This window comes from Ipomoea triloba, chromosome 3 (assembly GCF_003576645.1).
Source record: "Ipomoea triloba cultivar NCNSP0323 chromosome 3, ASM357664v1".
Classification (NCBI taxonomy): domain Eukaryota; kingdom Viridiplantae; phylum Streptophyta; class Magnoliopsida; order Solanales; family Convolvulaceae; genus Ipomoea; species Ipomoea triloba.
Window position 1 is genome coordinate 15,593,232 of NC_044918.1, and position 14,836 is coordinate 15,608,067.

Below are 14,836 nucleotides of genomic sequence, written 5' to 3' on the forward strand. Positions count from 1 at the left end.
GAAATAACGTGAAATGACCAATTTGCCCCTATGAATAAATTATTTAGAAAGAGTTATGTTTTTCCGGCGACATTTGGCCGGTGATTTGACCGGAAGGACCAAATGTGTTTTTTTTTTTGGAACAACCAAATGTGTTAAAAATTGAATAGTTACGGGACTAAATTGTTAGTTTTTAAAGTCTAAGTACTGAAATTAACAGAACTCTATAGTCCTAGGACAAAAAGTGTAATTAATTCTAAAGAATATTTGAAATGTGATACTGAGCACGGAAAAACTACTTTTGCTATCTTGGTTCCTGGGCTGTATCCCTTCGGGTGCCTCCCCGCTCAGCTCACAGGCTCCGCCAGCTCCGACCCGACATCCTACGACGATCAGGGATGTCTCATAGATTACAACAACCTGGCTAACTCCCACTACAACCTCTTGAACGACAACATTTCTTCCCTCAACTATGAGTGGTTAGGTTTTTGTATTCAATAGCAGTAAATAGTGATTTAAAAAAAACATTAAATACTAATAGAATATTAATGTATGCGGTATTAATGTATTTTGAAATAAGAAAAAGTTACATTTAAAACTAAGCACAAGAAGAAATTTTAAAAAAACAAGAATTAAACTTTATTTAGGTCTATTAGCACAACTACACAAGTGGAAGCAGAGTGCTAGGATCAACTTATGATCAGACAATTGACTTTAGTAACATGAACTTTTAGTTTTAAACCTGTAAGCTACGAAATAACATGGTCTAATTTGTTATTGCACTTTCTAATAGTGACTGTGAACTTCCCCGTAATAGAAAATGCAGAGTTTGATGATAACTTAATCATCAGAGTTATCATCTTCAAATGAGTTTATTTCGCGGGTAGAGATGGGCCCGGAGAGGATGTTTCATGACAGTGGTGAACACTTGCTTCTCTGCAAGATCAACCTCATCTCCTTCAACACCCTTCCATTGGAAAAGCCAAACCAGATTAGCCACAAAGTACTCTAAATGCAGCAGAGACAAAGCCAAGCCAGGGCAAATTCTCCTCCCTGCACCGAAAGGCATCATCTTGATTTCTGTGCTTCCACTTAAATCAAACGCTTCTCCAGACAAGAATCTCTCGGGCTTAAACTCCATTGGATCCTCCCACACCGCCGGATCCCAGCCCAGATCAGCCACCGTGAAATTAATCACTGAATTCTTGGGGATTACACAGCCTTCCAGTTCAACTTCCTCTGATACAGTGTGTGGCTGCAGAAAATGTGCGGGAGGGTGGCGTCTCAGCCCTTCCAAAACCACCGCTTTTAAGTATGGCATTCTCTGCAAATCCTCCTCTTTCACGCCCTCCTCCTCCGCTGCTCCGATCACTCCCAAGATTTCTTCGTAGAGTGTTGCTTGAATAGATGGGTGCTTCACTAAATTCGCCATGATCCATTGCAGCGCAGTGGAGGTTGTATCCGTGCCGCCGTTGAGAAATTCCCCACAAAGGGTCGCCATTTCGCCATAGCTCAGCTTCCGATTCTCCTCCGGCCACTCTAGTTTTATCAGTGTATCTACATAAGCCAACACTTCTGGCCCTGTTCCGTAAATAATAGTTGTTAGTTGAAAGCTGTTTTTAATTAATCAAACACTTATTTTTTAATAAAACAAGTCAAAAGTGGCTGATAAACTAATTATTTTACCAAACTGAGCCGAATTATCTTTGTTTTCCCCCTCCATTGCTCGTTCTTTGGCCTCAATTCGGGCTTTGATGAAAGGGGTTAGAGTGTTCTCACGATCAAGGGCCACTTGTTTCAATTCTTCCCAGCGATTCCGGAACAGAATCTTCCCAATAGTGGGCCAGGAATTTAGGATATTGAACCTGGAAAAACTGCTAATGATTTTTCTCTGTGACTCCTCGATTTGTCTAATCTGCTGTTCTTCCAGCTTGTCCCCAAAGCACATCAACACCAGCAAGCAGAGCATGGCGTACTGGAAATGATCAATCACCTTAACGCCCGACTCAGAGTTTTCCTTAAGGAGTTTTCTGACAAGAACTCCGAGAACCCATCGCCGGGCGTTCGAGTAAGACTTAACCCGAGAAGGGTGGAGAATCTCCGACGTAAGATTCCGGCGCAGGAGGCGCCAGGTAGGGCCGTAGGCGGCGGAGCTGATATTCCGCTGATTACTACTGAGCAGTCTAATCACAGGCGCCGACCTCGGCCGGTCGGAAAACACGGCGCCGTTCTGGACAAGAGCTTGATGAGCGAGAGAATGGTTGGCGATGAGTATCTCCGGGCGAGCGCCGGGTCGGAGGGTGATGAGAGGACCGTACTTGGATTTCAGGTCCCGGAGAATGGGTTCCAGGCTGAAGGAGCGTCGCTGCCATGGAACGGAAAAGGGTCCCGGCGGCAACCTGTTGTTGGGTTTGCCGGAGAAGAATAGAGCGAGGAGAGAGTTGAGGAAGAAGACGACAAAGAGAGAACAGAGGAGTGTGCATAACCAGTTTTCCATTGTCTCTGAAACATGCATGAATCAGGCTTCACTTCTCTCTTTATGAATTTATATATGTTAGAACGGCTCTAAAGAAACGCTTTTTTGAAAAAACGGCGCTAAAGAAACGTTTTTTTTTTTTTTTTTTTTTTTTTTGAAAAAATGGCTCTAAAAGAAACATAATAATTATGTTTTTAGGAATGAACTAACTTATTCTTGTGAACTTATGTCTCTGAAGCATGCATGAATCAGGGAAAAAATGGAAAAATATAGGAAGGATTTTGTTGGGATACGGAAAAGGGAAAAATTACTTTGACAAATGCATCCATAATAATGAAGTCTTTTTTTATGGTTTTTAACGAGTTTTTATAAGTGTGATTAAAAAGAAAATATAATAAATAAGGAAAAAAGAGGAAAAGAAATAGGTGCACTTGTGACGCACACGGGACTCGGCGCAATTGGAATGTTTATTCAATGGGTTCCACATTTTTACAAAAAATTTCTTCCTTGCAGACGAACTTCAAATTTCTCTCTCTTGCCTTCTCTCTCCACCATGTCATCATCTAATGCAGGATGCATCACATTTGATGGGTAAATATGCACATGTACTAGTCGGTCCGTAAATCACCTGTCCGTCGGTCACCCAACCTGTCCGTCAACGGTCACCCAACGGTCCGTCGACGGTCGCCCGGTTCGTCGGCCGCATGATCGGAAGCAACACACCTTGTGGATTGGAGGCTCACGAGCGCAACAGTTGCTTGATGTGACGACCGACAACTTTTCGGGAACAGGGGATCCGTGTTTTCATCACCTCGAGCAACTCAACCACTTCGAGCAAACCGATGCGCATTTTGCGGAGTGACAGCCCATATGTCCTCCACTTGCATATCAGACACCATGTGCATAGTGAATCCACTTTGTATAAATAGGGGTCATTCCCCTCACTGGAGGGGGGACTCATCAGTACTACACTAATACACTTGCGATTTGCCGATTGTCTTTCTCCTGCTTACTCTTTATCACTGTTCGTCACCCGTAGAGCGATATAGCTTCGAACCGCTCAGTCGTTGACCGGTAGACCGACCGTCTGACCGGCCGAGCGACATTCTTCACTACACGTAACACACGTATCCGTAGCGTAATCGTAGACCCCGTTTACATTTACGCTATCAACATTAAACATTTAAACTAAAGTAGTGTATGTAGGGAGTATTGAAATGATGGTCAAACAGGTAAAGTATCATTTTTGTACTTAAGATTACGAGTACAAATCATTTATAATTATCCAACATTATTTCTAATGATTTGTTTATTTGAATATTTTAATATAATTTCTACCTAAATAAACATAATAAATAATAGATTAAAAAAATATGGTGTATATAGTGCAACTTTATAGCATGATTATAATAATATTTGATAAAGAGCCAGACATAAATGAAGGGTATTAGTCATATATATATATATGCCTGCACTCGTGTTGTTAATGAAATTTCAGGGCTCCACACACATACCTAACAAGATAATAAAGGGGTGTTGTTAATGAAATTTCAGGGCTCCACACACATATCTAACAAGATAATAAAGGGGTAAACTACGGTAGTTTAACAGTTCATTAGGTGGAAAGACTAGTGTCTGGCTCTCATTTGGTAAAACTCTCACATTACGATATGATTACTAGAGCTTGATGATTATGTGCCATTACCTACAATCTATAATCTAAAAACCAATTGAACTAACTATGCATGCAATAATATAAAACCCTTATACGTATGAATCAATGTTATGTCCTTAGTTGTTGTCCTTTTTTTCCTAAAGAGGTGTTCATGATGTTTACAATATTGTACATTACAATTTTTATGAAAAAAAAAAAACAAAAAAAAAAGAGAGTCCTATAATAATTCTGTTACCTAGCTAATATTGCAAAATGGAGATAAAAATGGTTAAAATATTAATTCGATCCTTATATTTTGTTGTCCAATCAATTTTTCATATATCATATTTCATTAGTTAATTCTATAAGTTTATATATCATGGAGACAGTTTTTTTAAAATTATTTTTCTTACCTCTTCTATTTCTTTTTATACTCTTTTGTAGGCTTGAAATGTATTTTATGGCAATATTATTTTTTTTGTGATGAGAGGGGAGACCCAATTTAACTCATACAAGGAACTACTCTTCCCTAAGGAACACCAAGCAACTCCTCGTCAAGAATGTTTAAAACTTCATACGCCGGTTGCTTAAGCACAACGAAGCCCCAGTCTCCCGAGAACGCCTTTTTAACCAACACATCAGTCACTCGATTTTGTTCTTTATACACATGAGTAACACGAACATGCCACGCCTTAAGGAGTCTTATGTGGATATCACAATTGAAACCTGGCATTTTGGCTTTCTCAAACGCACTCCTAATAATCTCCGAAACCTGCTTGTTAATCCAGCTTAGCTTGTCCTTCCAGAATCTGGTAGATTTCCCATCCCTTAGTGTCTTTAATTTAGCCCCCCATCCTTGAGTATCCTCTTTACCTTGTTAATTCCTTTCAAATATTTATTGGCCTTTAATACTTGAGCTTTGAGTCTTTCTCTTCAAACAGCCTCCAACCAAGTTTCGTATGGCGATATTAATTTTTTTTTGTTGAGTAGTACAGACTCTGTTAAATATAGTATCTGTTCATAATTTAGTTATGTACGTAATAACTTATTTCGTTCATAATGAAACCAAGTTTTGTTGCCGTACAGGTTCCTACTTACTTGCTTGTCCACCTACTTGCCTCCATGCCTTTTTGGGCCACTGTGCCCTTCTAGCCCAACAAGATATGAGCCAACCTCTCAACCTCTTTCACCACTCACGCTTGAGCCAAGACTTATGTCCACCATGCAAAGTAAACTTGATCCATGATATAATTTGCGTAATTTAGGTTTTCTTTTTCAAGTCGTGTTCCTGAACCTTTAAGTAGAACTGAACATGCTTTCCCTTACGTTTCAATACATAGAATCGAGCATGTCATCTTTAAATATAAGATAAAGTCATACTTTATCCACTCAACCACCTCTCTCGAGATCCCTATATTATAATGGGATATGCATCCTGCATTACGTAGAATCGAAAATGTGAACACACAAGTCTTCACGTGTGGTGGGGAAATTAAACTCAATAATTTTATTTGTAGGTGCGTCACTAATGACGTCTCAACCATTACAACTATAAATATTATAATGGGACATGTTTATCCACTTCTCCAAGCATAGCGCGAAGCGAATGAAGTGTGATTGATAGTTTCAGACAAAAATGGAAAATTGGTTATTCACACTCATATGCACCCTCTCAGTCCTTTTCTTCCTCAAATCTCTAATCGCGCTTTTCTTCTCCGGTAAACCCAACAAAAAGTTACCGCCGGGACCCTTTACCGTTCCGTTGATCGGAAACTTTCTATGGCTCCGACGCTCCTTCTTCCTGGAACCCATTCTCCGGGACCTGAAATCCAAGTACGGTCCTCTCATCACCCTTAAAGTCGGCGCTCGCCCCGCGATATTCATCGCCAATCATTCTCTCGCTCATCAAGCTCTTGTCCAGAACGGCGCCGTTTTCTCCGACCGGCCGGAATCGGCGCCGGCGACTCGGCTGCTCAATAGTAATCAGCGGAATATCAGCTCCGCCGCCTACGGCCCTACCTGGCGCCTCCTGCGCCGTAATCTTACGTCGGAGATTCTCCACCCTTCTCGGGTTAAGTCTTACTCGAACGCCCGGCAATGGGTTCTCGGAGTTCTTGTTAAAAAACTCAGTAATGATAGCTCTGAGTCGGGTGTTAAGGTGATTGATCATTTCCAGTACGCCATGTTTTGCTTACTGGTGTTGATGTGCTTTGGGGACAAGCTGGAAGAACAGCAGATTAGACAAATCGAGGATATACAGAGAAAGATGATTCTCAGTTTTCCCAGATTTAATATCTTAAATTTCTGGCCTAGTATTGGGAAGATTCTGTTCCGGAATCGCTGGAAAGAATTGAAACAAATGGCCCTTGATCGTGAGAACACTCTAACCCCTTTCATCAAAGCCCGAATCGATGCCAAAGAACGAGCAATGGAGGGGGAAAATGAAGGTGATAATGCTACGTTAGGTAAAATAATTAGCTTCAATTTTGAATTATTTAACCACTTATTTAGTTTGGTTAAAAAATTGTTTGATTAATCAGCGTTTTGTAATTTAAAATATTAAAATTTTAAAAATTGTTTAAATTAATTTTTTCAATTAATTTTTTTTTAATAATAATTAATATAGTCCTCAATTTAGCCGTTTTTGCGCTCAATTTAATCATAAACTTTGATATTTGACACAATTTAGTCACACAAAAAATTATGACTAAATTGAGTAAAATCACTATAGTCTAGTACTATTAACTCAAACAAAAATTATTTCACACTAACAGTTGTTTATCAAATAGGGTCAGAAGTGTTGGCTTATGTAGATACACTGATAAAACTAGAGTTGCCGGAGGAGAAACGGAAGCTGAGCTATGGCGAAATGGCGACCCTTTGTGGGGAATTTCTCAACGCCGGCACGGATACAACTTCCACTGCGCTGCAATGGATCATGGCGAATTTAGTGAAGCACCCATCTATTCAAGCAAAACTCTACGAAGAAATCTTGGGAGTGATCGGAGCAGCGGAGGAGGAGGGGGTGAAAGAGGAGGATTTGCAGAGAATGCCATACTTAAAAGCGGTGGTTTTGGAAGGGCTGAGACGCCACCCGCCGGCACATTTCGTGCTGCCACACTCGGTAACTGAGGAAGTTGAACTGGAAGGCTATGTAGTCCCCAAGAATGCAGTGATTAATTTCATGGTGGCTGATCTGGGATGGGACCCGAAGGTGTGGGAGGATCCGATGGAGTTTAAGCCTGAGAGATTCTTGTCGGAGAGTAGCGGTGGAGAAGCATTTGATATAACTGGAAGCAGAGAAATCAAAATGATGCCTTTTGGTGCTGGGAGGAGAATTTGCCCCGGCTTGGCATTGGCTCTGCTGCATTTAGAGTACTTTGTGGCTAATCTCGTTTGGTTTTTCGAATGGAAGGGTGTCGAAGGAGACGATGTTGATCTTGCAGAGAAGCAAGAGTTCACCATCGTCATGAAACATCCTCTCCGCGCCCATCTCAATCCACGAAATAAACTCATTTGAAGCTGGTAACTCTGCAGATGCTATTTAAGTTGTGTGACAACTAGCAAATAAGGTTAGGCTGTTCATAGTTGACTGGCTCATATCGAGAAGGTCAGGACTCAGGAGTCGAATTTGGGATCTCACGGTTACCAAGCCAACTATCTGTCCAACTCGGCTGGGGTTATCCCAGTACCTGCATCTACTTGTGTAGTTGTGCTAATAGAGACATAAATAAAGTTTAATTCTTGTTTTCTGGAGCTCAATCTGAAATGTTATGTTTTTTGCTGAAACATGGTTTGTTTAGTCTTTCATTTTAGTGATTACTCATTGCATCATAGGCTATGATATTCATGATCATACATTATTTATTTCTTCCCAAATTCATTAGAACAATGCAGAATGCCCCATATAAAACAGAGGGGAACAGAAAGGAAAAACAAAACAACAAAGATTGCAGGGAAAAACAGAAAGGCAAATCTAATCTTTCTTCTGTGCTTAATAGTCTGCAATAGGGAGCTGCTCATGATGATGGGTGCCAATGAAGATGTTGTCATAAACCAGGGCTGCAATGGCTGCACCGACAAGAGGGCCGAGCCAGTAAACCCAGTGGCAAGTCCATGTCCAGCTGACCACTGCAGGGCCGAAGGAGACTGCAGGGTTCATTGATGCGCCATCAAACGCCCCGCCAGCCAAGATATTCGCGCCCACAATGAAACCGATTGCAATGGGTGCAATGGTGCCCAAATCCCCCTTCTTTGGATCCACAGCCGTGGCGTAGACAGTGTACACCAGCCCAAAGGTCATCACGATCTCGAATATCAACGCGTTCCAGACTGATACACCGGATGACAAGGCGAATGCTGATGTTTCCTGCAGCAAAAAATCAAGATTGGTTTATGTTTGGAGGACTTAATTCATTTGTCAAGAATGTTGAGACTAGCTGAGATTTCAGGGTTTTGTTTACCAGTCCACCAGTGGCAAGTTTCAGGAGGAGACAAGCCACAACTGATCCAAGCAGCTGAGCTATCCAGTACAAGATCCCCCTCAGAAGAGTGATGTTGCCTCCCAAGAATGCCCCGAATGTGACGGCGGGGTTCACATGGCCGCCGGAGATGTTGGCGCCAACCGACACCGCCACGAAAAGCGCCAAGGCGTGGGCCAACGCCGCTGCTATCAACCCTGCTGGAGTTGCTGCTCCACCATCTGTCAACTTACCTGGTAACACAACTCGAAATCTATCAATTACCAACGCTTAGAATACTTAATAAGCAAACTGCTAATGCAACTTATTCACTATTGCATGCCTTTATTCGGCCTATACAAGACGTTGGTCTAGAAAAGTTACTAAACGCTCGTAAAGACAGCTCAATTGGTACTAAAGAACTTACTGAAAGCCATGCCAGAGCCTTGACCAGCAAAGACAAAAATGAGCATGGAAAAGAACTCTGCAAGGGCGGCCTTGAGGGCATCCGGGTGGCTCGCCTCGGCCGGAGCTCCGATTGCAATCCGGTGAATCGGCATTTCAACTGTCTTCTTAGCTACACAAGTAATGAAACTACAGTGTATAGAAAGAAGCAGAGGTTGCCCAAAGTTTAGTAGCTTTGTGTTAGACTTTGTGTGAACTCCTTGCTTAGTAGAAGCCCTCTATTTATATGCCAAAGATTACATCTTTGGAAGCATTTGAGGAGATTTGAAAATTTCCCTGGCCCCTGGGTGGCTGTATGATTGGTGATCATCATGTCTTTGATCGCCGACCATATGATTGTGTGGGCCCACCGCCCATGGAATCTGATCAATCATATGGCTCTCTTTGGTTGATAACCTTTCTTCACATTTTGGCTTAAAGATATGTTCCTGTTTCAATTAAAAATATAAGCTAATCACACATTTCTTTACATGTGCAAGACCAAGGTTTGTGATCCAGGCAATCCAATCTTCGGGCAAAAACCCCCAAAAAAGATTTTTCAAAAAAGGTTTTTCAAAAATCGGTGATAAAAAAATTGAATTACACAAAAGTGATTCAATATAACAGCTAGTGTTTGAGTACTCTATAGGAGTTTCTCTTGAAAAAGATAACCTTTTTTCAAGAAATTACATCCTTAAAATTTCATTAATTTATGTCGTTTTGCTCTTTAAAAAGTTTCAATGAGTCTTTCAATACCTTTTAACAAGGTTACGAGTTTTGGCATACTAGCTGAGCAGGAAACTATAAAACTGTTGTAGTCTTTTTTATGTAAGTTCGAATTTCACCTATCTCTCACTTTGTTGTAGACTTCAAGAAGGCCAAATTAAAAAATGTGTTCTGTTTTAACTAAAAGTTTAACCTAATAAGTTAACAAACATTGTACATATTATATGCTCAACAACTATGATCCTTTTTTGACAATGTTAATATTTAGCTCACTTATAAACAACTTTGTCTAAGAATTGTTAAACTCACTTAAACACGTTACTCTATTCACAAGATTTGAATTCAAGACTTTAAATAAGAATAACAAAACTTCTTCTAATTGGAGAAGGTAAACTAATCATAAACTCGAATTCGGCTGGAGGTGTAGGGTATGGCCGGCCGCCGGCCGCCGGTTATTGGACAGCTAGTAACCGACCAATTGAATTTCTGTACAATGTATGATGTATATATTATTGACAAAGACCCACCAAAACTCGGGTTTGTCCTGAGAGTTTGTGGTCTTGTTTAATTCTTAGCCACAAATTCTAATTATTTTATTTCATTTTATTTCCTTTTGGCCATAAACAAGGTAGATATTGTCATATTGATTGTTGCATAATATATTGACAGCATAATTAGGTGTGTCTCCAGTATGTTTGAAAATCCTGTCCAATAGAAATTGATTCATTACACTACATTTATCCTATCATTATTGTATGGACCATAAATAAAAACTACATTATTTGTATACATAAAATACATTATTTGAGTACTGAAAGTATATTATTTTATATATTATCAATTAATGTACATTCAATATACAAATAATGCATTTTTAGTATATTAAAAATGTATTTTATATTCAGAAAAAATACATTATTAGAGTATTGAAAGTACATTATTTTATAAAGTACAGAATAATTTTAATCGCGCAATTGCCATATAATTCATTCCTCTACTGCCGAGGCTGACCGGCCACACCAAGTCCGAGTGCCGAGCACCGTGCCTGACTACCATAACCAATTGCAAGCTGACTACTTGGTTGACTACCCCTAGTCCATGTTCCATCACAACATAACAACTATAGGCAACTAGGAGGTCGAGGACTAGATTAGTTTACCACCTTGTAATGCAGGTTATTCCATACATACCCAGATAGTAATCACAGATTTTCGTCATCACTCAAAAAACAAATGAATGAGATTAACTTTCGATTATAGGCTTACAACAACTTGTAATTTCAGAATATAATTTCAATTCAAGATATTGGTTATATCAGTCATAACCAAAACAAAAGAGAGAAGATATATTGCCATAAAACTTGATTGCTATCCCTATTCTATTCTGAAAACTAGAAATAATATTTGATTTGTTCAATGATGACAAGAACTGTTAAAAGCACTGAGATCATATAAGCTTGCTCCTCAATCCTCATCATCTTCCCTTTGGATTCAAGATCTGGGAGAACACTCCTGTTGAAGTGGATATGTCAGATGATTCTCCATTGCTAACGACATCGATTTCATCAGTGTCAGCTGCAGATTCAGTACGAGGAAACAAGTAGGGTATGTCGGGGATGTAACTAGAGCTGTTTTCGTCGTCAATGGATTGCCCAGAAGCCGTCTCTTGCAACTGAAGCGCGTACTCGAGATTCCACAGAACGTCTCCCATGGAAGGCCTCTCGGTTCCATACTCAGCCAGGCATTTCTCAGCTGTCTCCCCGCATTTCCTCAGTGACTCGAGGCTCACTTTGCCTAGGAGATGGGGGTCGATTATTTGCTCGAGCTGGCCCTTCTTTTGCCACTGCATTGCCCATTCTGCGATGTTCACTTGCTCTCGAGGGAGAGCGGGGTTGATTGCTGGGCGAGCGCATAGAACCTCCATGAGCACGACTCCGAACGAGTAGACATCGGATTTCTCAGTGAGCTGTTGCCTGCGATAGTATTCTGGATCGAGATACCCGAAGCTTCCCTTCACTGCTGTGCTTACGTGCGTTTGGTCCATTGCAGGGCCGAATTTTGAGAGACCGAAATCTGCCATTTTCGCCTTGAGGCTCTCGTCCAGCAAGATGTTAGTTGTCTTCACATCGCGGTGAATTATGGTCTCTGATGCCCCGGTGTGCAGATAATGCAGCCCTTTAGCTGCACCAATGCATATTTCTAGTCTTTGTTTCCAGGACAGCGGGGGAAGATCTGACCCGTACAAGTGTTTCCTGAACGGTCCACCCGCCATGAACTCGTACACAAGGATCATCTCGTTCAGCTCTTCACAATACCCAATCAGAGAAACGAGATGCCTATGGCGAAGCTTAGATAGCATCTCGATTTCTGTCCTGAACTCAACTAGCCCTTGTTGGGATTTGCGGTTTCCTCTCTTTACAGCTACCGTGACCCCGCTTTCAAGCACTCCTTTGTAAACCTTGCCAAAACCGCCCACTCCTATCACCAAACCCTCGTCAAAGTTCTTCGTGGCTCCAAGAATCTCAGAGAAGGTGAAAACGCGCCCCAAGGGAGAAGGCGACGAGGAAGCAAAACTTCCTGCTGACACTTTGGTTTCTGAAACTCCCGCGTGTGTACGAAACGAAACCCACGAAACCTGGTTCACTTTCGCCTTCTCCCCTGTTTTGGAACGTCGGGAATAGAGGAAACAAGCTACTGACACGAGAACCAAAACTGCCACGCTTCCTAAGCAGGCAAAAATCACTACCATCACAGGCTTCTTATGCTCAGATGACACCGAGTTATGGGATATCCCAATACAACCGCCATCGAGGCATTGACTAGAATCGCTCAACTTCATTATCTCTAAACCATTAAGAATCGCATTCGCCTGGACTCTCCCTGAAGTAGAAGGGCCTACTTTGATGAAAAGTTTATCCGAGCCCTCAGAGATATTGACAACAAAATCAATAAAGTACGCTGCTGACAACTCCATTGTCTTACTCGAGATATCAAGAGAATCCACAGCAGTATATTCATTGACATAAACATTAAACACCAATTTACCAAGAGCATCACTGACGATATCACAGAAGTGCATCCTTATGAAGTAAGCGAATCCCGGATCAACTCCAAACGCCCACGTTAGATTGAAGTTCGGGTCAACCACTTGAGCATCTGCCATTTCTTGGGCTGTGGCATAAACCCAATTCGGTGCAATCTCAACCGAGACCCCAGCAGGGTACCTAACTGATCTAGGGTTCGTGCTCACGTTCACAGCAGCAGCCGGATTAACAAGAAATGGATAATCCGATCGCCAAACCCTCCACAATGTGTCGTTTTTGGGTGTCAAACTCGGGCCACCCATATTCACCCTGTAAACCGTCTCAAGAGCAGTGGACGACGGGATCACAGAGGGTGAGCCATCTGGAATTGGAACAACCCTAGAATCAAATTGACCCTTGGGCAGAGACACCACCTCAATCCCATTGATAAATGCAATTGAGCCAGGCCATGGAGACAGTATAAGTTCCAAATTATCTGAACTCAATCTACCAATCTCAACTACATATTCCTTCACTACAGGGCCATTTTCTTGCAATTTAGAATATGAAAATCTATGAAGCAGAGTAACCCCATTTGCCACAACAGAAAAAGCAGCTAACTTCAAGTCATAATCACTGTTCTCAACAGGGAAAAAATGCAATCTTAGCCAATGCCTACCACCCTGCTTAGTTCTAATGGTGTAAGTAGAACTCTCAGTGAAAACCCTAGCAGAACCATAAAGATCAGACATGCCCTTCCCAGCATTTGAGACCACAATGTGGGAATTTGCAGACAATCCCACATTGGAATTCCCAAAATCAGGCTGAAAAACCCTACCATCCTCCACCTCCACTGCTCTACTCTTCCCACAGCTAATCAAGAACCCATCAATAGGGCTAAAAGCACCACAAACCACTGATATAACCCCAACCACACACCACAAACAGCAAGCAAAACACAACCCATTTAAACAACCCATCTTTCACTCACTCAAAAATTGAAGGCAGCAAGCAAGAACTGAGACCCAACAACCCTTTTCACATGCCCACCCAAGCTCAAATCGGTAAACGCACATACCTGGCCAAGAAAAAACGGTGGGGAGATCGAGAGGAAAGGCGAAAATGGAGAAGAAAAAAGTGAAGAGAAGTGTGTTCTTGAAGTTGTGGGTACCAAAAAGAATAGAATTTGGAAATTACCCACACTTTTTCCTGTAAATTCTTTGTCGCGTATACATAAATAAATACAAATGGGTGGGAAAACTTCAAGATTTTTGATGGGTGAGAAGAAATTGAGTGAGTTTAAAGGTGAAGAGTAGCTGAGAATGAAGCTTTGGGAAACGCGACCACTAACTAACACAGCCACTACACAACTGTCCCCTTCGCCAAACATTAATAACTGCCTGACAACCCGGCCTGGATGGATTCCTACGTTGACCATTTGTTGCAAATATTAAATGACACTGCAAATGAATTCGTATAGTTCTTCCCTATTTGTAAAAATATCTTCTGATTTGATATACTAAGACCGATTAATTACTAAATTCAAATGCTTTTAATATATTTAACTAATTATAGTATGTATAGTATGTGTGGGGTAGGTTATTTTTGAGAAATATTGACAAAAATTGAATTCTTGATTTTTTTTTTAATACAAGAATCATACTCCACTCATTTGGTTAACCCGTCTAGAGTTAAAGAAAAAAAGTTGAGATATATAACTCAAGCTAATTACTACTTTTGGGTTAAAATATCATATTTTGAAATTATTATTGTTTGCATATGCTTTATGCAAGTAAATTATTATAAAAATTATTTGCGGAGAGGATAGAATGTTTTGGTCTCTTCCATATTAAGAAGTATCAGATTCAAGCTTTAGAATGCAATAATCATAAAATTCATGGAGTGATTTGTCACCCACTATATATAGAGAGAGTGTGTGTTAACCTATGTGTGTTTTTTACCTAAACTAATTAAAAATTATTAAAATTAAATTATGTTTTTTATAAACCAAAGAAAGAAAGACATGAAAAGAATAAAAATGATGACATTAAAAAGGTAAGACATCAATTTTGGTG

At 40.7% G+C, this 14,836-nt stretch overlaps 4 protein-coding genes across 7 annotated transcripts; 1 reads left to right on the top strand and 3 right to left on the bottom strand.

The window, feature by feature from the left end:
- Positions 1–841: 841 nt before the first annotated feature.
- LOC116014300 (cytochrome P450 89A2-like) lies at positions 842–2,476 on the bottom strand. The gene is made up of 2 exons (XM_031254328.1): positions 1,666–2,476; positions 842–1,554 (listed from the first exon to the last, which is right to left on the bottom strand). Exons 1-2 carry the CDS (start codon positions 2,474–2,476, stop codon positions 842–844), a joined length of 1,524 nt encoding a protein of 507 aa, XP_031110188.1.
- Positions 2,477–5,686: 3,210 nt separating this feature from the next.
- On the top strand, positions 5,687–7,871 carry LOC116012674 (cytochrome P450 89A2-like). 4 transcript variants are annotated; one of them, XM_031252307.1, is made up of 2 exons: positions 5,687–6,574; positions 6,899–7,871. In XM_031252307.1, the coding sequence occupies exons 1-2, from the start codon at positions 5,746–5,748 to the stop codon at positions 7,627–7,629; spliced, it is 1,560 nt and encodes a 519-aa protein (XP_031108167.1). In that variant the 5' UTR covers positions 5,687–5,745; the 3' UTR covers positions 7,630–7,871. The 4 variants fall into 4 exon arrangements, with proteins under 4 accessions (XP_031108167.1, XP_031108168.1, XP_031108169.1 ...); XM_031252308.1 differs by having other exon boundaries at positions 6,905–7,871; XM_031252309.1 differs by having other exon boundaries at positions 5,687–6,556.
- An 84-nt stretch (positions 7,872–7,955) lies between these two features.
- On the bottom strand, positions 7,956–9,240 carry LOC116012676 (probable aquaporin TIP1-2). Its single transcript, XM_031252311.1, has 3 exons — positions 8,997–9,240; positions 8,573–8,823; positions 7,956–8,478 (listed from the first exon to the last, which is right to left on the bottom strand). Exons 1-3 carry the CDS (start codon positions 9,127–9,129, stop codon positions 8,104–8,106), a joined length of 759 nt encoding a protein of 252 aa, XP_031108171.1. The 5' UTR covers positions 9,130–9,240; the 3' UTR covers positions 7,956–8,103.
- Positions 9,241–10,956: 1,716 nt separating this feature from the next.
- On the bottom strand, positions 10,957–14,193 carry LOC116013428 (receptor-like protein kinase THESEUS 1). Its single transcript, XM_031253177.1, has one exon. It carries the CDS (start codon positions 13,739–13,741, stop codon positions 11,213–11,215), a length of 2,529 nt encoding a protein of 842 aa, XP_031109037.1. The 5' UTR covers positions 13,742–14,193; the 3' UTR covers positions 10,957–11,212.
- Between the last annotated feature and the right edge of the window lie 643 nt (positions 14,194–14,836).

Excerpts from the sequence above, each read along its gene's own strand:
- LOC116013428 (XM_031253177.1), bottom strand. The coding sequence starts at position 13,741 with ATGGGTTGTTTAAATGGGTTGTGTTTTGCTTGCTGTTTGTGGTGTGTG.
- LOC116012676 (XM_031252311.1), bottom strand. The coding sequence starts at position 9,129 with ATGCCGATTCACCGGATTGCAATCGGAGCTCCGGCCGAGGCGAGCCAC. Across the intron at positions 8,824-8,996 it reads AGGCTCTGGCATGGCTTTCA|GTAAGTTGACAGATGGTGGA; the intron begins GTAAGTTCTTTA and ends TTGTGTTACCAG. Across the intron at positions 8,479-8,572 it reads AACTTGCCACTGGTGGACTG|GAAACATCAGCATTCGCCTT; the intron begins GTAAACAAAACC and ends TTTTTGCTGCAG.
- LOC116012674 (XM_031252307.1), top strand. The coding sequence starts at position 5,746 with ATGGAAAATTGGTTATTCACACTCATATGCACCCTCTCAGTCCTTTTC. Across the intron at positions 6,575-6,898 it reads AGGTGATAATGCTACGTTAG|GGTCAGAAGTGTTGGCTTAT; the intron begins GTAAAATAATTA and ends TTTATCAAATAG.
- LOC116014300 (XM_031254328.1), bottom strand. The coding sequence starts at position 2,476 with ATGGAAAACTGGTTATGCACACTCCTCTGTTCTCTCTTTGTCGTCTTC. Across the intron at positions 1,555-1,665 it reads AGATAATTCGGCTCAGTTTG|AAGTGTTGGCTTATGTAGAT; the intron begins GTAAAATAATTA and ends GAACAGGGCCAG.